The sequence below is a fragment of the Mauremys mutica genome, chromosome 8, assembly GCF_020497125.1.
Source record: "Mauremys mutica isolate MM-2020 ecotype Southern chromosome 8, ASM2049712v1, whole genome shotgun sequence".
NCBI classification, from domain to species: Eukaryota; Metazoa; Chordata; order Testudines; family Geoemydidae; genus Mauremys; species Mauremys mutica.
The window spans coordinates 90,395,065-90,416,279 of record NC_059079.1 but is presented as its reverse complement, the minus strand read 5'-3'; the positions used below and the strand labels follow the sequence as shown (position 1 = coordinate 90,416,279).

General features: G+C 43.5%; 2 protein-coding genes across 4 annotated transcripts in view; one reads left to right on the top strand and one right to left on the bottom strand.

Moving 5' to 3' along the window:
- STK10 (serine/threonine kinase 10) overlaps positions 1-15,879 on the bottom strand; it is a 90,682-nt gene extending 74,803 nt beyond the window's left edge. The window contains exons 1-2 of one of the 3 annotated variants that reach the window (XM_045027683.1): positions 15,814-15,879; positions 15,424-15,512 (exon numbers count right to left, since the gene is read on the bottom strand). In XM_045027683.1, the coding sequence (XP_044883618.1) occupies positions 15,424-15,465 (42 nt within the window). In that variant the 5' untranslated portion in view covers positions 15,466-15,512; positions 15,814-15,879. Of the gene's footprint in view, positions 1-7,398; positions 8,149-15,423; positions 15,513-15,813 lie in introns of those variants that run through there. The other 2 variants (XM_045027684.1, XM_045027682.1) reach the window with 2 other exon arrangements.
- Positions 13,751-20,230, top strand: EFCAB9 (EF-hand calcium binding domain 9). Its single transcript, XM_045027685.1, has 4 exons — positions 13,751-13,917; positions 16,481-16,629; positions 17,869-18,045; positions 19,633-20,230. The coding sequence occupies exons 1-4, from the start codon at positions 13,782-13,784 to the stop codon at positions 19,786-19,788; spliced, it is 618 nt and encodes a 205-aa protein (XP_044883620.1). The 5' UTR covers positions 13,751-13,781; the 3' UTR covers positions 19,789-20,230.
- The last annotated feature ends 985 nt before the right edge of the window (positions 20,231-21,215 follow it).

Here is a 21,215-nt window from a genome sequence, read left to right as displayed (position 1 = left end):
CTGAGGGCTGAAGGAGAACCCAGCATCAGTTCTCCTGGAGAGTGGATGAGAGACTAAAAGGATTAAAGCAATGGCACATCAGACAAAGACGGGTAGCAATAACAGGCCTTAAGGACTAGCTCAGTACTGCTTCTCGCTCATTAGCTTGTGCCCATATACCATGGCGCTGAGTGCATCAGAAGTGGCAAGGCCAACCAGCTGACTTTTTCTTTGTTGATACTTCTAAAGTGCTGCTCTGCAGCATCTGCTCATGAGCCTTCTGCTCACCTCGTATTTTTGAGTGGGTATGGGGAAGCAAGACTAGCAAATTGATTTATCTGATAATGCATCTGCTCCTTCCCAGGGGGCCCCTCGTTGCTTTGAAGCAGGGGGAAAGGGATAGAGAAGATTTAAGAGCCAAGGATCCACTAAACAAGAATCCCCCCAAAGTTTCCTGGAGATATTCAGCCAGCATAGACCCAAGAGCTTTGTAACACTGTGCACTGCTCACTATTAACCTCTTCCTCCCCGGGGGAGGAAGTCTGCCTGCTTCAGTCCAACCCGCAGCCGTGGTTTTGTCAAAAAGCCTTAAAGGCTAAAGGAAAAAAAACATGCGACCACTTGTTGGAGGTTTCCTAGCAACTTTCTACATTGAGCTGGGCGCAGAGGAAGCTCACAGCTGAGCAGCGGGTTGAATAGCTGGTGTGAGTCAGTGCCAGGGAATGGGGCTTAGGCAGCCAAGGCTACAGTATTTTGGGGCACGTTTTGTTCAGCCTTTTTGCCACATGCCAGAAATGTGTCAGATCAACCGGGCCCTTGTAAGGAAAAAATTAGCCCTTCACTTTCCTACCTCCACAATTAGAAACCCAACCACCATTGCTGGTGTACTGGGCTTGTGAATTGCTTCTGCCCTACAGCACAGATCCTCTTGAAGGACTTCGTTGATGGAGACAGAGGTGGCATGCTTGAACCTGCTTGCAAACGTTACACAAAACTCAATACAGACAACAACGCAAACACTTCAGAAGTTCCAGCACACACGCACTTCGCCCAGCAGGTCCTCCGGGACCTCCTTTGTGTGCAATTTCAGTAACTATTTCCAAGCTACAGGAACGCCAGGCAAAAGTGTCTCAAGTTAGGCTAACTAAATACTTTTGCATGAGATCACAGGTAGCCACTGAGGAAGAGAACACAAAAGCAATAAAATGCTATTACAGCTGACAAGAGATGTTTTATAGCCTTTATACTTTGTGAAGTGGCTGCGCTGGGAGCTGTTTTTCTGTAAGTAAGTCAACTGAAACGTAAGAAATTGGACTGACTTAGACTCCGCTTCCAAGCGGAAGCAGTTCCCTCAATATTCTCCTCACAAATGGCGGACTGCCCCTCTGTGACCCTACATCACTGTCAGAGCACTGGGATACAATGCTCAGGCATTGTTTCAGAGGCGAGGCAGCTGGGCGGTTGTCTTACCTGAGAAGTAAGCAAAGCTGGGAAATGGGAATGACGTTTGAGACCTAGTGTCAGGCCAGACAAGCTAGACTGTGAATGCTCCAGTCAGTTAAGCAGGGGCCTTTGCTAGTTTAATATCATATGCATCTCACCCTTTAAACCCTCCAATACCTTAAGCATGCCAGTGCCAATGCTACATCACTTTCTTAAGAGAAATGTTTTCTGAAACTTAGCACAAGTGATAAAAGACCTTGGGTAAAGTTTTCAAAAAGTGACTTAGGCACTTAGAGTTAAAAACCCACTGAAAGTCAACGGGTGCCTAAATCACTTAGGTGTTTTTGAATACTGTATCCACGTTTTAATCCAAGTCTTCAGTTGCAGAACCGTTTGAGAGATTGGGGGCTCTATAGGCAGAGTGGTATAAGCATAGTGCTTAGAGCCCTATGTGGGGATCCTGGCCACATTGAATTCAATGCGAGTTTTCCCTTTGATTTTAATGGGACCAGGATGTCATCCAGAGTGGTTGTATTTGTAGGGCCACTAAGATGCTGACACCCATTTACTAAGAAAGAAGCAGCTTCTTCCCCTCCCCCCTTTTAAATGGAAAATAACCCCCTTGCTGTTCAAAGAGACAAGGCCAGAATTAACAGGCCAAAATGTGACCTTACAAAACATGCACATATTTTGTGAATGTTTTATGATGCAGTTGGAAAACTATTGGGGGGTTTTTAGAACGGCCAGCAACTTGGAAACTTAACGTGCAAGTCGGTAAAACCGCATGGAGAGATATTAGTGGAATCAGGCCTGAGTTACCGAAATCCACCCCAAAGTCAGAGTTTTGACATTTTCATTAGTGAGCACAGAGGCAGGTAGGAGAGGAAACAGTCCAAGCACTTCTAATGTATCTATCACCATGGGATCCAGGCATAACCTGCAGCTATATGCTGCATAGTAAATATGTGGTTTTATTTTCATTCTCTTTCCTCACACCAAGTTTTAAACAGTACTTATATTTTCCAGGGTACATAATATTACGCACCTTACTGCCATCACAGACTGAATAATTAAAATGGATATATATTTTTAAAACTGAGGTGGAGAAGAAGAAAGAGGAAGTATATAACAATTTCTTTATAAAGGAGACACTAATTTGTGTTCCTGAAGTTGCAATCCGGTAGCTTCTGGGGTTGGGTGGGTCGGAATAATATCTATATAGAACCTTTTACTGAAAGCTCTTTGATCAGGAATTCAAATTAATGAATTCTGTTTGCTGCAAAACTGACATTGCAACTGAAAGCAGCAGGACAGACCGCACTATTGAAGGGGACATCCTGTCCACACCCTGCCACGGGCAAGTGTTATCAGGGGAGTGGGTGTTCTCCTCTGTGCTACTGGAACACAGCGATAGCATTTCATAAAAGGCATAAACACAGCAAAACAATCCCATGATTAAATACAGCAAGTTCTAAGGGAAGAAGTCTTTAGACATGTACAAGCTGACCGGCACATGCACTCCTAACTATCCCCTTTGATATTTGTGCAACCGCTTGCCACAGTAAGTACTACATTGAAGAGTATTTGCAAGATGGAACTGCTGGATCAGGGCTCAGAGTCTCCTTTACATGTTGGACAACACCACTACTGATGCCCCTGAGATTAGTATACAGAGGAGCCAGCTCAGCTGCCTGAAGTTGAAGCAATTAGCTACATTCCACAAAACTAAAAGTCAATGGAGCCATGGCTGTAAGTTTTATAAGACTTGTCTTAGTGCAGCCGTAGTGAAAAGCGTGAATAATCCTTGATCACCATCAAACTTTTTTCTCTAGTAATCATTTCCTTTGGAAAAGGGCTGTGGTTTTGAAATCCTACAATTATCCTTTGTATTTATAGGTCTCCAAATCTAGAGGTATTGCAGGCTGCAAAGACCCCTTAATATAAACTGAATAGCATTCACAGCTAATGAAGGCGTCCTGTAGCTACAGGCCTGCTTTTACAGGGCCTGATCCAAAAGACAGAAAGGCTCCCACTGACTTCAGTGGATTTTGGATCAGGCCAATAGCAAAGTGTGCTTGAAGGTCACATTTCCATCTGACAATGCAGTACCCACACTATAGTTACTTATAACACCAGAGATTACAACCACTGACAGTGAGAGGGAAACTGCTTCGCACCCCTTGTCATTCCCTGCCACTTTTCAGCTTTATTCCTGCGGCATAGAATGTTTCTCTGTTTCCCATTTACAGCCAGGTTCTCCTTTGCTATACAGATCTCTAGGCATGAGCAGGAGAATCCCAGTCATTTTCATTTGACTGGAGAATTCTTTAGGATTCAACATGTGCTATTTAGAAGGGCTCTGTCAAACTATTTTTTTTAAATGAATCATTTAAAACAATCAAGTTGTCAGGGGCCCTTAAAGTTACTGATACAATGTTGACAAAAGTGACTTCAAAGTTGGTCAGTTTCACATGTAGGAAATCCATACCAACTCTTTAATGAATATATATATATATATATATATATTTTAATTTTTTTCTACACTTTAAGAGGACTCAATGAAGCTATTACACACCCGAGTTCCCCCTCCTCCACCATAACAACAAAAACCTTACTAAAACTAAAACCAAAACTTGAATGTTGCCCATGTTCTCTTTTACTAAACTTCTTAAATTTGCTCCTGAGCTGAACCTTGCTAGTTAAGTTTCAGCCAGAAGCAAGATGTTGATGCATTTAAAACACGCGCACACAGTATGCTCAGATACTACGGTGATGGGCATAGTATAAGAATTGAAAGAGGGTAGGACACAACTGCAGGCAGACTGTACACTAATCTAATGCAAAAGTTTCCAATTCTTCATAATAAATGTGTTGTTTGGACAAGGAGTCTGAAACTACTTGCTTGTGTACGCAGCAAGATGTGGCTGAAGTCTCAGAGAATGATTTCAAGTGTTTTCTACATCTTGACTACCGGTAGCTGCAATTTTTCTGTGTGTGTATATGTGTACGTACACAAATGAACAGGAACAATAAGGCATGCCTAAACATTTCACATCAGCATCCTGTGCAAGGCCATCTTGCTACACACACCCATAACTCTTAGCTCCAGATTCCAGTGTTAATTTAGAAGATGGGGAATGGAAGAGAACAGATGGATTAAATCCTGCTTAGTGGCACAGAAGGCTGCGTCTCTATAACAATGTTGCTGTCTAGTTTCTAAATGTGACTTTATAACTATTTTTGAATATGATCTGTCCCCATCAGCTTACAAATAATAAATACACTGGACACATTTGAATCCAAAATGCTTCAACACCAACCATTTATACACCAACAGTGTCCTTTTTGATCAGGAAGGGTAAGCCCAAGGAGAGAGAAGATGAGTAACGGAAATGTTTGATTGTGGAGACTGAAAGTTAGTTCTTGGACTCTTGCTGGAATTCAAAAGCCCTTGCTTAAAGATAAACCATGTTAAAAAATAAAAGAGAGACATCTTAGAAGTAGATATTTAAAGCCTGGAAGCAGATACACATGACTAAATACTCTAGTGGTAGGTGGCTTAATTTTAATGTGCACGCTACAGTATGGCAGCCTATATTACTGCATGCCTTCCCAGGCACCTGGGGACAAGGCAAGTGAAAGGAGACAGAGTTATTTGGGGTGGGGCTCGCATTCACGATTAGGCAAGTAATGCCTTCAGTTACAGACAGCCTGTTTGACTATAGTGATCTTTTTAATTTGATTCTATATTTTAGTAATGGCATTCAAGAGTGATGGATGGGTTTAAAACTTCCTAGAGAGCCTGTTCCAATTTGTTGTTGTTCTCCCCACAATCATATTTTTGCTATTTTGAAGCAATATTTCCTGTCTTTGTCTAAAAGACTCTCACGAACAGGGGCAACTGATTATACAAGGAAAAAAGTTACAGCGAATACGTGCAAAGTGCCTTCCAGTACACAAAGCAAAATTAACCCAGAGAAAAATATTCTACTCTTTCTAACCTCAGGTGCTACTGGTAACAACAGCAGGGTAAAGATTTCTGAGAAGAGTAATTGTGAAGACAGTGCCACTTTCAGCAAAAGTTGTGCACTATTAGATAATTATTACTGCTTAAGAAAATGAGGGTTTACTAGCAACATGAGACAGACAAGTAATCATTCCCAGGGGCTCAGTCCTGACCAGCAGCCCACCTGCTTCCTTCACATATGTGGGTTTTGACCCGTTCTTCAGCAGCATTTACTTATCAAATTCTTAGGCATCAGTTCACATTGCAAAATTGCCAGTGAGTAGATTCACTAAAACCCCTAAATTCATCTTTTCTGACTCTGAACACCGTTTGAAGCCAGATCTTGTAATACGGCTGGAACATCAACCCTCTTCACCATCTAGTGACAAGTCTCTAACAGTCTTAAGACACCATCCCCACAGTTATTGTGCAGGCTTGTTTGTCTAGTACTCAGCATCGCACAAGCCTGCAGTTTGACATGCAATAGAAAGTACAATAGAGTATCTGGCCTTTGAAAACGCAGCCCCTTAACATAAAGGTTAAGCACTCATAGCACTGCATCGGTCCCTGCTGTCAATGGGCATGTCTCCTTTGCAAACTCCAAGAGATTCTCACTGTTTCCTGCTTGCAAGGACCGCAGTGATATGAATATTTTTACCACTGGAAGCATACAAAGCTTGCATGCAGCCTTCTGAGTGCTGACTTCTAAGTAAGATCTCTTCATTCATATTACCGAGAGGCTGGGCAAGGAACACCCAGCAGAGCTATTAAAGTATCACTCAGAAAACAGCATCTCACCTCTCCTTGCGCCTACCCACAGGGATGCTTTCTTCTCTCCCATCCCTAATGCAAAGTACATAGCTTTTCATCAGTTTCTAGTCACAGTAGCTAGTGGGATCTGCAAAGCTGACTCAGGCTCCCAAAAGGATTTTTCCTGAAATGCTGAAGACAGCTCTAGATTTGTTTAACAAGTCAGGAGACAAACTGTGAACAAGCCCTGGACAACAGGGCACAAAGACAGGAGATCTTTCAGCCCGCAATGCTGCTAAGATTTGATAGAAAAGAAAAGTGTCAGAGCTGATTTGCTGCATGTTGCTGAGCTCTGGGACAGCCTTTGCAGGTGTCCTTGTCAGCCACCTGCGACATCTACTAGGACACACCTTTATCTCAGCTGACACATGCTGCACTAGAAGAGGGTTTGGGAAGGACAGGAGGAGGAAATAGTAGATATAATGCTAAACATAAATTGGCACAACGGACATATTGTTATTTCTACTTATGTACCGTCCCCAGCACCCAAAACCACTCCAGGGCACCCAGTATTTGCCTGGGGACCTCCCAACCAGACACTGGCCTGCACAATTCCATGGGGACCCACCCAGGCAGAAAGGCCTGCACCTCCCCCATCCACCCCAAAAATGACAATCCTGTCTGGGGATTCTCAGTCAAAAAGTTCCTCCGCTCCCCCACCCCCACTCCGCGGCAGCCTCCAAAGGGTGCGTGTGACTTCCTACAGCTTCCCCACACTGCACACACAGTCCTCAGGGCACCTGCACTCAATGGCTGGGGCCAAAGGACCCTGGAGACTAAACAGTAAACACAGCCAAGGGAGCCCTTTTCTCATAGTGCCGGAGCATCTCAGCCCTGCCAGGGGGGCACAGCTTTAGGCTCAGACTCCAAAGAGTGAGGCTGGGAAATGGCGGGGGGGGGCATGGCCTAAGCCCCCTCCCCGCACGTCCTCTTCGCTGCTTCCCCCTAGTCCTCCGGGCTGCCCGGCGCCGCTCCGGCTGGAACCTTTCCCCACGCTGCCATGCCACCGCCGCCCCAAGGCCAGGGCACGCACCCACCCACGTGCCCGGGGGCTCAGTTTTCCCCCAGGCCAGCCCCGCCACATACACAACGGGGGCTCTGCAGTGCGTTCCCCCGGGGGCACCCCCAGCATTGCCCCGGGGCGGGGCACCCGGACCCACCTTGTACACTTTGCCGAAGGCACCGTCCCCCAGCTCCCCGACGATCTCCCACACCTCGTTGGGGTCCAGGTCCCGGCGGACGTGCTCGTACTCCTTGGATCGCCTCTTCTCGAAGGTAGAGAGGCGCAGGATGCGGCGGAAGTTGGCAAAAGCCATGGTGCTGCCTGGGGCTGGGGTCCCGGACCATACAACAGGCAGAAGGGGGCTCCGGGGAGAACCTGCGTGCACCCCGGGGACACGGGAGAGCGCTGGGGCCGGCAGAGCAGAGGTGCCCTCGGGAGATGGGGCGAGGGGCGCACTGGAGAGGAGCGCAGAAGGGGAGAAGCTGAGGAGTCGCAAGACGGAGGCACTTCACAGCCCAGCCCCCAGGTCCAGTATCCCCACACCGCCGGGCGAGCCGCTGCCCAGCCCAGGAAGGTGCCGTGTCCCCGGCCAGCCGGGATCCCAGCGCCCGGCAGATACGCCTCGGTGGTCTGCCTGCGGGGAAGCAGGGCGGGACAGCAGCAGCCGCTGCTAGGACAGGGACGTGGAGCTGCCGGGCACAAGGCTCTCAAAGGAGAAGCGGCGGCCGGCGACTGCCCGCGGCGCTCAGAGCAGCTGGAGCTGCTCCCCGCCCGGTGTGCTGCGGACTTTCCCTCGGGACCAATACACAGGCGGGGAGGGCGGCGCAGCCTCAACCCGAGCACATGGAGCCAAGACCGCTCCACCTGCCGGAGCTTCACAGACGCCTTCCCCTGCCCATTGGATACAATGTTCTACTGTCCCGCCCCCAGCCCGCTAGATACTTTACATTCTACTGTCCCCGCCCCTAGCCCGCCAGATACTTTACATTCTACTGTCCCCGCCCCCAGCCCACTAGATACTTTACATTCTACTGTCCCCGCCCCTAGCCCGCCAGATACTTTACATTCTACTGGCCCCGCCCCTGGCTATCGTTTACCCAAAAGGGCACTGGCGTATCTCCTGCCATGCAGTTCCACTGCCCCCGCCCTCTTCGCAGGGAGCACTGGGAAGTGTAGTTCTTCCTCTGTGTTCAAACCTCTTTCCCATTGAAATGATGATTTGAAGAATTGCTTTTCGGTAGTAGTTACAAAGGTAGAAGCAGCCGGTGAACCACTGAGCTCTGGACTGGTGCACAGGGGTTGCCTGTCTTGCAGAAACCCAGAAGGGTCACACCAAATTGTGATGTTGCGAGCTATATGATTTTATGAAAGTATGCTGATGAGTGTGAATATAATGTAACTAAAATATGCTTCATGCAAAAGGTCTCTTGTAAGGTATCATTACAGAACTTATAATCTACTGAATGTGGGCATCTTATTTGTATAAATGTATCACTCTTGTATCTTAAATTAGAAATATGAAATATAACTATGAGGGCCTATTTTAATTATGCAAAGTGTGGGCCATTAATGGTGGTTTGGAATCTTAATGGCTCCCATTAACCAGGACAATTGACTGTAGATAGCTTTGTTTTACTTGTAAGACTTCCTGTACACGTGTGTGCTGGCAAGTGGGTAATGAAGTCTTACAGTGACATGTGATCATGTCACCTGAACTGGAATCCATCTTTAACCTGGTGCTTTTCCATTAAAAAGAAGGGGTAGGAACCCAGAGGGAAAAAGGATTCCCACCTTATGCAAAAGCTATATAACTGTCTGAGTACATTGTCATAACAAGGTTGCTGTAGACGATGCATTACTGTGAACTGCTGTTATGCACCAATAGAAGTAGCAGAAGAGAAAGATGAATTTTATCCATGGCTGGGTAACACTGTAGATCATAATGTGATTTGATAATGGGAGATATGAATGCAAATGTTGGTAACAGACATAGTCAGCAAATGAATAGCAATGGACCATATGGCACTGAGATGGCAAACAATAATGGGGAAAGGTTAAGAACTTGCGGTGAGATGTATAATCTGATTATTGGCAGTGCTTAGTTTCCTCAAAAAGATATGCACAAGTTTGCATGGAATTCACTAGATGGTCATATCAAAAACCAGATTGACCACATTATTATCAGTAAAAAGCAAAGAAGGTCAGTACTGGATAATAGAGTCTATACAAATATCAAGTGTGGCAGTTATCATGAACTGCTAATGGGAAAGATTAATATGAAATTAAAGTCCAAGGAAAAGATGGGTGCAACTGGAGCTCAATTTGATCTTGATAAATTAAGGGATAGCTCTGTGAGGAAGACATACAAGGTGAGACTTGGAGGTTATTTCAAACCATTAATTTGCGATGATGAAGAAATTGCACTCCAGACTGGATGGGAAATATTCAAGGAAGCAATATAAAATACAGCAGAGGAAGTTATTGGAAGGCGTAAGCAAACAAGGAAATCTGGACAAGCAATGAAACAAGAACATGATAAGAAAAGTGTGAACAAGTCAAGACTACTGGGAAAGTGGAAGAGGTGAAAGTGTTACCAAAGTGCTGAAGAAATCACAACAATTGGACAAGCAAAAGTTCTGGCAAGAGGAGGTTCCACAACTAAAGGAGGCACGAAGAAAACAAGACATGAAAATGATCTACAAAAAAGTTAAGTTGTTAGGAAACACAATTAGGCCAATGATGCGAGCAGTAAGACAGACTATTGGTGAACTGCCAACAAACGCTGAAGAGATGCTGCGAGTATGGAAGGAGCATTCTGACAAAGTGCTGAATGCTGTAGTTCATCGAGATGCGAGCATTCTCGACATGCTAGATGAACAGGGCAGATTGCAAGACAGAATGGATTTCAGTACTGAACCACCATCAGAAGAAAAAATAGAGCAGTGAAGCAATTAAGAAATGGGAAAGCTGCAGGATCAGACAATATAACAGCTGAGCTGCTACAAGCCGGCAGGAGAAATGCTAGCAAATCATTAGGAAAAATATATAAGAAGATATGGGAGCAAGAGGAGGTACTGTATGACTGATTAAAAGCAATAGTTGTACTAATCCCGAAGAAAGGGTATCCTACCGATCTGAATAATTATAGTGGTATACGCTTATTATCAGTACTGGGAAATCATGATGAAAGTAAATGTCAACAAATTAAGACCAGTTTTACAGGAAATAGTAGGTGAGGAACAGTGTGGCTCCACACCAGGCTCAAGTTCCTTTGATCAGCTATTCATGCTCTGATAGCTGATTGGAAAAAAATGAGAATGGGAAGTAAAGATGTTTACCGTTTTCATTGACTTCACAAAGGCATTTGATTCAGTGTGGACAGATGATACTCTTCACTGCCTTGGAAAATTGGTGCCGTTGACATGGACTTACAATAAATGCCAAGAAAACAAAGCGGTTGCATCTTGGAAAAGGGACAATAGATATAATGTTGAAATGCAACAGAGGTGAAGTCATAGAAAAAGTAAAATCTTATGTGTACCTAGGAAGCTTGAACAGTGCCAAGGTTAAAAGGAGGTGTGCCTTAGCAACAAGTACTGCACAAAACTGATGAAATTATGGACTCATAAAAACATTGTTTGCCACCAAAGTGAAAATTGATTACATCAGTGTCCTAACAGTATAACTCTACAGACTGGTCAGAGTTGCATTAAATTAAGCAGACATCAGAAGGCTGGAGGCAGTAGAGAGTTCTTTGGAAGATGGCAACAGTAAAGTGAAATGATTTTAAGACAAAAGAAGTTAGAAGTAGAGTAGGATGTGAAATCAGTGTACAGGATTGGCTGCAATCAAAAAGATTACAGTGGTGGTAACATTGTAGAAAACAAACAGATGATAGGATGCCCAAGAAAATAATGCAAACGCAACCAAGCTCAATCAGGCCTAGAGGCCAACCCCCAACTAGATGTCAGGACATGGTACACAGGGTTATGACCAGGCTGGCTTAAAGGACCAAGCCATGGACAGGAATGAATGGTGACACAGTACTGCTCCCTGTGTCTTGGGATGAGAAGAAATATATATCTAAAACATAAACTTCTGAAGAGAGAGCATGGAGGAAAACCATGATCACCTGTGCTTCATGCTGCATAAAAATAAAATAAAATGTAGTTTAAAAAAAAAATATTTCAAAAAAGTCACAGCTTCCTATCTTAATTCATGGCTACCTATCAAGAAAGGGTTCAATTCTGCCAGCACTTATGCAGGGAAGTAGCTTTACATAGGTTACCAGACCAATTGAACACAATGCATGAGTGCTTATATAGGATCAAAGGACAGGATGGAAGTTGTAAAATAAAGCTGTTTTTGAATCATCTGAGTGTAAAAAATGTATCTAAAACTATCTCAACAGAGGAAAATCACTTCTCCTTCCCCAAGTTCAGCTCTTAAATATAGCCACTAAATATTTAACTTCTGGGTGTTTGGTTTTTTTAAAGATATAAGCATCTGTAAATATGGATAGACAGGGTGGGATCCTCCACATACTTTAACTTAGCTCCAGCAAATTTAAAATTGGAATAAAATGGGGACATCTAGAGGAATTATTTGATATTGCAGCCTTATGTCTAGGTCTGAGACCAACTGGGCTTGACTGATCAGCTTTTTACTTTATGTGGTGGTGTTGTAGCCATGTCGGTCCCAGGATATTAGAGGGACAAGATGGGTGAGGTCATATCTTTTATTGGCCTAACTTCTGTTGGCGAGAGAGAAGGTCGAAAGCTTGTCTCTCTCACCAACAGAAATTGGTCCAATAAAAGATATTACCTCATCCACCTTGTCTCTCCCTTTTTTAACTTGTTAATTGAAATGGTTCCCTCCTAGAATATTGAGTCTGAGTCTCCTCTCACACTGAGTTCATTGCTGTGATTCTGGATTTACACTGAGGTAGCCAACTGTTGTGATTTTTATCTCGAACCTCATGATATTTGATGCTTTATATAACAATCCAGCTGCTGGAAATAAGAGCTCATGTGAGGATTTCAGTTTCATTTAAGAAAAAATACATTTCTAGCCCTCGGAGTTGTGGAGAAAAGCTTGCAAATGTGACTGAAGCATACCTGCAAAAGAGCAAGGCAAATGAAAATAACCCAACATTGATTTGTTTTTAACAGTTCATTGGTTTTCAGCTATTCTCATGATTTTGGGGGGCTGATACAATGGTTGAGTTTGGCAATACTGGAGTGAGAAGAGAATTAGGCCTATTGTTTTCAGAATTATATATCAGTTAATTTGCATTTCTTCCCAATACGTCATGTGCCTACCCATTAATTATTATTCATATTGCGGTAGTAACCAGGACCCTGAGCCCTGGACCACGACCCCTGTTTACAAAAATAGAACAAATAATCAATCCAAAGACTTCACAATCTAAATATAAAACAAGATAGATACAGACATATTCACATCCCCAAACTCACTTCTTTGCTGAAGCCCACAAACTTTAATCCATGTTGGCAAATCTGCTGTCACCAATCCAGGAATTGTTTTCTTATTGTCTTTTTAAAACACTAACATAAATATAAGAAGTGGGCCACAAAAATATTCAAAAAGCATTGGAAATCTGCCTTAGATTCACGAAAGTGGGCCTGATCCTGTAGTCAGGGGTCTTACTATCGTGAGTAGTTCTGTTTACCTCAATGGAACTACTCAGAGTAGTAAGCACTTCACTCAGCAATAAGTGTTTGCAGAAATCAAGCTCTTAAACAAGATCGGTGTGGGGTGTGATTATTTACTGAGAGAGTTATACCAGTACCACCCCTTGCATAGATCCTTACTCTAGTAAAGCCATCCCCTTTCCCGTACAGGTATAGCTATAATATAGCACTATTATAACTGGGTGTGCCCTAGGGGCGTTGTCTCTCTTTAACTACACCAGCCTAGTTTTAGTGGTACAACTTTCTAGTGTAGACAAGGCTTTAGGGCCCTGATTCAGAAAGGTCCCACTGAAGTCACAATAGACTCTGTGAACTCACACATATCTTGCTGAATTGGGGCCTTAAATCTACGTTTCCTTGCAAATGTGAGTTTCAATCTGATTCTAATGTTCTAGAATGCATTTTAAAAAAATATGTGATAAAAGAATAATTCTTCATGCTCATTTTAGAGGTGTACCCTGACTCCTCAGTGGTAGAGAGCCATTTGCTCCACAATGTTCAGTTGATCACTCAATGCCTAAGGTGCTTGCAAGAGCTCTGCTCTGTTCGGTGTCCTGTTCCAACTGGCTGATTGTGCATAGCAACAAGACCTTCACAGTGACCCACCCATCCTGTCTGCCTGGAGAGTTCAGCCCTTAGAGGCACGATCTGATGATGCTTGGCAAAAAAACCCAAACAAAAACAAAACAAACAAAACCCAAACATTTCAGTCAGGAGGATACATGATTGTGTTCTGGTTCCGAGATGGAATTCTCTCGCTGTGATGTAGGCATCACCTCAGGTAACTGTGAATGTTCATAGGTAAACAGAATTAGTCACTGCCAAGATGAGGCTGAAACCTGGATGTTTTCTGCAGTTTCTGTATTTAGATAAAATACACTGTTTATTATCAGTGAGAAATGCTAGGGCACTTGCAGAATATTTCCAACTCCTAGATGTTCATAAAAAGAATACTTTGAATGGTAAGTACTTCCCACAGGGCCTGGAATTTGCTATCACTAAGATTAATGTTTATATCTATCTATATATAAAAGAATCATCTGATGCTACAAAGTTTAGGATTTAAAAACTGTTTAGGATTTGTTTAAAAACTGTTTAAAAATTCTTTAGGGTTCAAAATAATTTTCAGAGACACTATAAATACCATATCTCAACTTTTACAACAAATACAGCACTCTGTAATGCTAATTGACTAGTTGGCTTGGTTAATGCAAAGTTCTGGAATTGCCCCAGATAGATGGCTTTCAGCTGTAGCATATACCACTGAGTCTTGACTGATATAGCACTTTCCATCCATTCTGAAAGGTTATATGACTAGTAATACATCAGATGCTGAAATGATACCCAGCCCTCATACCCAACCTACTAGCATGGTTGCAATAACTGAAATGTGTTCAGCTCTTGCCTGAGACGTTAACTTTTTTTTCTCTCTCTCTACTTGGTTCTTGTTAAAGTTGTCAGTCCTGCAATTTAAATGAACTTGTGTGGCATCATCACCGTCATTATTATTTATTGTTAGCACTCTGGTAGCACTGAAAAGCCCCAATCAGGACTAAGGCACCAGTGTGCTAGGTACTGTACAAATACACAATAAAATAGAGTCTCTGCACCAAAGAGCTTACAATATAAATCAGTGATACTCAGAACTCAGTGGTTCAGGAGCCAAATTAGTGATCAACATAACCCAAAAGAGTCACAGGAGTGTGAATTAATTGTTTTATTTGCTCTCTCTATCTACGTGTGTGTATATATGTATAATTTTTTGGTTATTCTGACCAAGTATTATTATTTTATCAACTACAACTGGTTAATAACATAGTAAAAGCAGCCTGATTGGTTAATAATAAATGACACAGTGTTTGAAAATCATGTCCCGCAAAGAGCCGCAGGAGACACATTAAAGAGTCACTTGCAGCTCCCGAGCCTCAGCCTGAGTATGACTGATCTAAACAAACACCACAGATGAAGGCTGAGATGAAAGGAGGTGATGGGGTTGATGGGTGGCAAAGTCATATTCGTTCTGAAACACTTTGCGCCAAATCTGTTCAGAGCACTGTAGGAGACTGCAAAAGTTGGCTTTCTCCCTGCCCTTAAGGTGCACCTTATATTGTACAACATCACTGTCAAGCTAAACATTGTGTAAAACAATTATTCAATAGTTTAAAAAATAAGCAGTATCTGCAGGGAGTTTAAGCCCAATTTTTGACCTGCCCGAAGACTATTATGATAAGCAACGGGACCCCCAAAAGCTCTGTGGTCATTTTGATCCAAATTCATATCCAAACGTAATGACTTAAGCCTGTCTGTTAAGGGACGCAAATCAGAATCCTGAATCCTTTTATCCCTTAGTAAGGCAAACATTTGGATGTAGATTTCATGCCTTGGGTTCAGCTCTCATTTTAATCTGATGAAGAACATCACATGGAGTCTAAACATCTTTTAAAAAGAGTAAAACTATCAGAACCCACCAAAGAAATAAGTGCTGTGAGTTCCCCTGCTGTCCATGCCATGGTAGTGATCTCAACCGGTTTGCAGTGTCAAGCCTCATTTCCCTACGCTAGTGACAAAGTACAAGGGAAAAAACCCAGAAAAGAGACAAATGATTGGTGGGGTTGGTTGCCATATAAAGGGCTGAAGTCTGGCACATGCAGCTCCCTCTGGGCCAAAATCAGCAGGGAAAGACACACTTGAGACAATCCTAGGAGCTGCTGAGTGCCCTCAAATATGGCTGACGTCAATGGCACCAGCATCTCACAATTTCCAAGACTTATAAACAATGGAAAGTATAACTCTAAACAAAGCAGGTGGCTGGGTCTTTTCAATAAAACCCTGAAGACCACACAGCTATGGCCTGGTACCTCCTCAAGGTAGATGAAATTCCTTTGCAGGGGCTCCATCATCACATTTCAGGTGAGCACGTGACTGAATGTTTGCTGCAGTTGCCTCGAAGGCGTGGCACTTGCTGACCCATTCTGTAAAGAAAAAATCATCTGAAAAGATCTTTTATTCAGCCCATATGAAATTAATTTTTTCCGAGTGAAAAATTACAACTTTTAAGCAAATTTCTGGGGTGTTTTGTTCAAACACTTAAAAAGGAAAAATGTGTTTTGGGCAGCTGAATAACAAACAAAAAAACCCCACCAATTTTTAATTTTTTTTGTTTGGTTTCTAATAGCCCGCACATTTTTTTAAACAAATTTGGACATTTTTTTAACCAAAATTTGTCTTATAAAACAGTCATTTTCCTTTGGAAATTTTTTTTGCTGAAATATTTTTAACCAGCATTTTAACATTGGCCACTTTAGGACCCCCTACACGAGCACATGTACACACACACTACCTCTCTCTTGACTGATGTCACCGTGTGTGTATTATTACTATTGAACATTTCTCTGAGCTTGTCACTGTATTTTAATTGGCTGTGCAGTAACCTGAGCACCTTGGAGCAGTGGGTGCATTATGAGTCCTATTAATTATTACTAACAGCTTTGCGCAGGTTAGGCCTAACAACCCACTGTTTTCCAGACCTGCAGCTTTATCACTTTCTCCGTTATGTGACTGACCTGACAAAGAAGCAGATCATGCTGGTGTTTGATTTGCTAGACTGGAATGCCACAGGGGAGATTGGCTTTGATGAGTTCTACATGCTGGTGTGCATCCTGATGTCTCACGAGGCAGGTAGCCTGGGGTCCCTGTTGGTGTGTCAGCCAGAAGCTTCAGAGAAGCTGATATTATTCAGTGCTTTCATAAACGGAATCCGCTAGCCGGGAGTCTAATCTTCACTTATAATGATAAGTAGAAGGTAGAGGAACTTTCCACAAGCTAGAAACTGTCTAAATGCTCTTATGTTTGGAGTAGGGTGACCAGATGTCCCAATTTTATAGGGACAGTCCCGATTTTTGGGGCTTTTTCTTATATAGGCACCTGTTACTCCCCACCCCCTGTCCCAATTTTTCACACTTGCTGTCTGGTCACCCTAGTTTGGAGGGAGCTCACTGAAAATAAAAAAAACCTCAGCTCACAAAATGAGCTGCAGGCGCCTTCTGCTTTCCACAAAATAGCAAGACTAGACCGGGATCCCATTTTCACAGGTCAGCATTTTCCAGCCTCTTCCTGTTGCACAATAGAGCACACGATTCTTCTTCAATCTTTGTCCTACAACTCTCTCTCTTAGTGATCGTTATTAGAGGTCAGACCTGTTCAGAAAGAAAACAGTAGCATGGAGTGAGAATTAAAGGGTGTGTGGGGGAAATGAATGTTAACGCAAGCCAGAGTGGTACACAGCTCCCCACTTTTCAGGAGTCATACTGTAGCCCAAGCGTCTCCTTTTTCAGGGGGCAGGCTGCTAGCAGTGTCACCCTGGCGAATCCTAAGAGGCAGTGCTTAATTTGTAATGAAAGAGGTGCTGGGACTCAAGCAGTTTTTTTGTACTTTAATAACGGACGCGGCAAACCCAGAGGTGCCAGGGCTATGAACTGCCAAGTCTAGACGAGCCGGGGCTCATCCCTGGCACAAATTAAGCACTGCTAAGAGGGCAAAGACCATCCATGGATGTGCAGCTGGCCTGAGCACTTAGAGTCATTTCAAGAGCAACTTGTGGCTTTGCTGGCTACATGAAGGAAAGTGGGAGACTCAGTGTGCTCAGTTCATTTCCAGGGCCATCCAGCTCAGAATTATTTTGCAGCACTAGCAGGGTTTGAAGCTCTGGGGCAAGCAAATCTGGATGCACGGGGCTAGGCATGCGTGTGTGCAAGGAAGCCCTGAGTTCTTGTCTCTTTCTGTTGCAAGTGGGAATTAGGAAGGTTACCAGCTTTTACCATCTAGACTTGAACTATGGTTGGTGTTATATGTATTTTCTAAAGCAAGACATCTCTGCTCATTATTTGTTCTTAAACATTTCTGTCCTGAAACAGAACCACCTGGAAAAGCAGTTCATTTATCAACACTCTGGGCCTGTGTTTGAGCTGCTGGATATGGATGGAAGACACACAGTTGGCCCTAGGGAGTTCCAAGCCACTAGGTTCCTTTTTAACATCAAGAAGCAAGAGCTTGAAAAGATATTCAAGGACTTTGATGTTTCTGGAGATGAGGTAAGAGTCAAGGAATAACAAGCCCTTAATACTGCCACATTTTATTTATTAACACACAGAGGCTTCAGCTGAAATCAGAGCCCCATTGTATCTGCCCAAGAACAGTCCCTACTAGGAGCTCACAATTAAGACAGACAAGACAAAGTGTGGGAGGAGAAACAGGCTGAAAGATTGACTGTCCAGTGTCACAGAGAGGGCAGTAGTTGAGCTCAGGTCTAATGAGTCCTGCTACCTGGCCATGTAGCTCAGTAGAGTACCTCTCTTGAACACTGCTCTTGGCTCCAGCTCCACTCAGAGAAGCTTTATATTGCCCTGTTACCTTATGCTAGAGCAGCAAAAGTGGTTATGCAGAGCCTGCCATTCAGACAACTGCAAAAAGGGGGGACAGTCTTTTTTTGCCACACTGGTTTATTCTATTCTTTATACTGAGGTCCCAGGTTATGCTGGGCTTTAAATCAGTGTCATCTGGAGACTGAGGGTTTGATTGTGGTGCCCTTCTTACTGGGTAATTCACTTTCACCTTGGGAGATAGGGGACCATCGTGACTGACCTCCGTGATCTCTGCCAATCCCCCCTTTGTCACTGTATTGAATATAGGATTCTCGACCTCACCTTCCAGGCTCATAACTTTACCCCTCCCTACCCATCTGCTCTTGTGTTGATCACGCCACCTTAACAATGCAAGCCCCCATTGCCTGTTTGCCTCCTCCCATAAGCACCTCCATGCTTTCTCCCCTGCCCATCAGCCTGGCCTCTTTCAAACCCCTCCACAAGACCCATAACCAAGATGAAGTCTGATAAATTGCCAGCCCATAATGACTAGATGGGTGGGGATTACTGGTATATTAAGAGCTTTATATAATCGTGTGTTTCGTATCACTGTTGTGTGGGTTTGTATAGCAGCCTCACCCCGTAGTATCCCAAGCACCTTCCTGCCATACATTAAATGACAGACATGTCTGTCACAGGGGGTTCAGTCCTTCTCTCTCCACAGGTGGCAAACTGGGTGTGCAATGTACTGTTCTAATGGGAGGTTTTGTCCTCCCCTCTCCTCCCCTCCAATTATTTAACAGCCACTTGTTGCATTTTAATTTAGATGTTCCCTAATGCACAATCTCCTAGTATGAGTTTGTACACTGCCTTGATCGAAGGGCTCTGCTAGTGCTTGTGGCATCCAGACACACCCCTAATGCAAATAATGGACCCGAAGCCCGTTATTTCTGCTTTGCAAAGGACTGGGGGCGGCTTGGTTAAAGAGCATTTGGTAAGAGCTTGCTTGTGCCCGATGTAATTCTAAAAACAAAGATGTCCACCCAGAAGCATCATGCCATCTGCAACCACTGTGGAATGGTAGAGTGATATTCACATGGTGGGGAGATGCCCTCACAGCTGCAGTATGGTCCTTTGAGATGGGTCCAGCCCATGAAGTTCAGATCCAAACTTCTCCAAAGTTTGAGTGGAAGGGACATGGTGTGTATGTCTCTCTGAGATCCCAAATCTTGCATCAGGCTTATCTCTGACATTAAGGTGGTATTAGCCATCACTGTCTTATTAAGATGCTATTTCATATTTTCCCCCCAACACTAGCAACTGAACTACAAGGAGTTCAAGATGTTTACAATCTTCTGCATTGATAGACAACAGAAAAAGGAGAAGGAGAAAAAGAAGAGGTTGAATGAAGAGATTCCAGAATCATCTGGGGCAGGCCTTACCGAGATCAGCATGGATCAACTACACTTGTAAAACACTATTTGATTCAATCAGGAACAAGTACAACCATCTCTCTCAGGCCCCAGCCACAGAGGTTTTTGGGTTAGCTTAAAACACCAACTTTTAAGAAACATATAACTCATATAATGGTCCAAATAATTGCAGCTGTATAATTTTGTCCCCAGATCCCATCTCAGATACCGCATGCAAGTGCATCATCGAGTCTGAAGTCATCCCATGTGGAATAGCTGATGCAGCTTGGACTTCAGGGCAGGCACATTCCTCATATTTCACCCCAAGCCAGTTGCTGATATTCATGTCAACCCGCCCTGCCATACCGCATTGCTCAAGTATTTTAGGATAGCAACCCTGCTCCACCCTCCATGTACATTACATCTTGCTTGAGACAGAGCAGTTTTCCCAATACAACCATTTTATCACCTTTGAAGAGACCGATGAAATAAAGTTTAACATAAAACCCATCTGGCTCATCCCCTTTGATACTGGATTCATTCATGTTTGTCAGCTTTCCCCCCCGTGCTGTTTTCTGTCCATATTAAAATGTATCCATTAAAAATAAGTGTGGGGGAAATGAGATTTGTCTCATCTCCCTGCACCCGTTACTGTTGTTGTGGGGGAATGGAGCCAGCTAAAGGCAATGCTCTTTTCTTTGTTAAAATAAATCATCAAATTAAATCCATCTGTGGAGAGAATAGAAGGGATGGGCAGTTTCTCTTGTTAAGTACTGACCATTTAAACCATAAATGGAGCAGTTTACTAAACCCAGTTCCCCTTCTCATCACTTCTGCCATTCTCAATTTGCCTTAACTTAAGCCTCTGTGCATTGAACTTTCTAAGCTGTAATTCTATAACAAGAAGGCTGAATCACATATGAAGGCCCAGCTTCTGAACTGAGGAATTGCCACCATGGTCCAGTATTGTTACTTTAAGGGTGGCATAGGAATTCATAACAGGAAATAGGACCTTATCTCTCTATTTTCCCACTCCCAAGGCTTTATTCCCAGGACTCAAGACAATGAAGTTGTTGAAGCCCCAGTTTTGAGGTTATTCAGAGATCGATTCATGTTTTCGAACCTGACAAAGATGGAATGGCTGTTGTAACACTGACCCCTTTTAGTAAGTTACCTTTGTGTTTATCACTTTTTACCGAAAGATTCTGAAGAACTGTCAAAAACTAAACTTTTAGCCAGATTCCCCTCTTGTATACACTGGTGTCACACTGCATGAGCTGCAGTAGACTTCCTCCAGATGTAACAACTTGGGCTGTCCAGAAAACAAGAATTCCACTTTGCAGGAAAAAAAATATGGAGGTTTCAACACTGGTTTGCCTGATTCACAGCTGGGACTTGAACTTGGGTCTCCCACATTCCAGTGAGTGCCTAATCATTAGGCTATTGGTGATTCTGGAATGAGTACCTCTCTGACCAGAAGTTCCATCC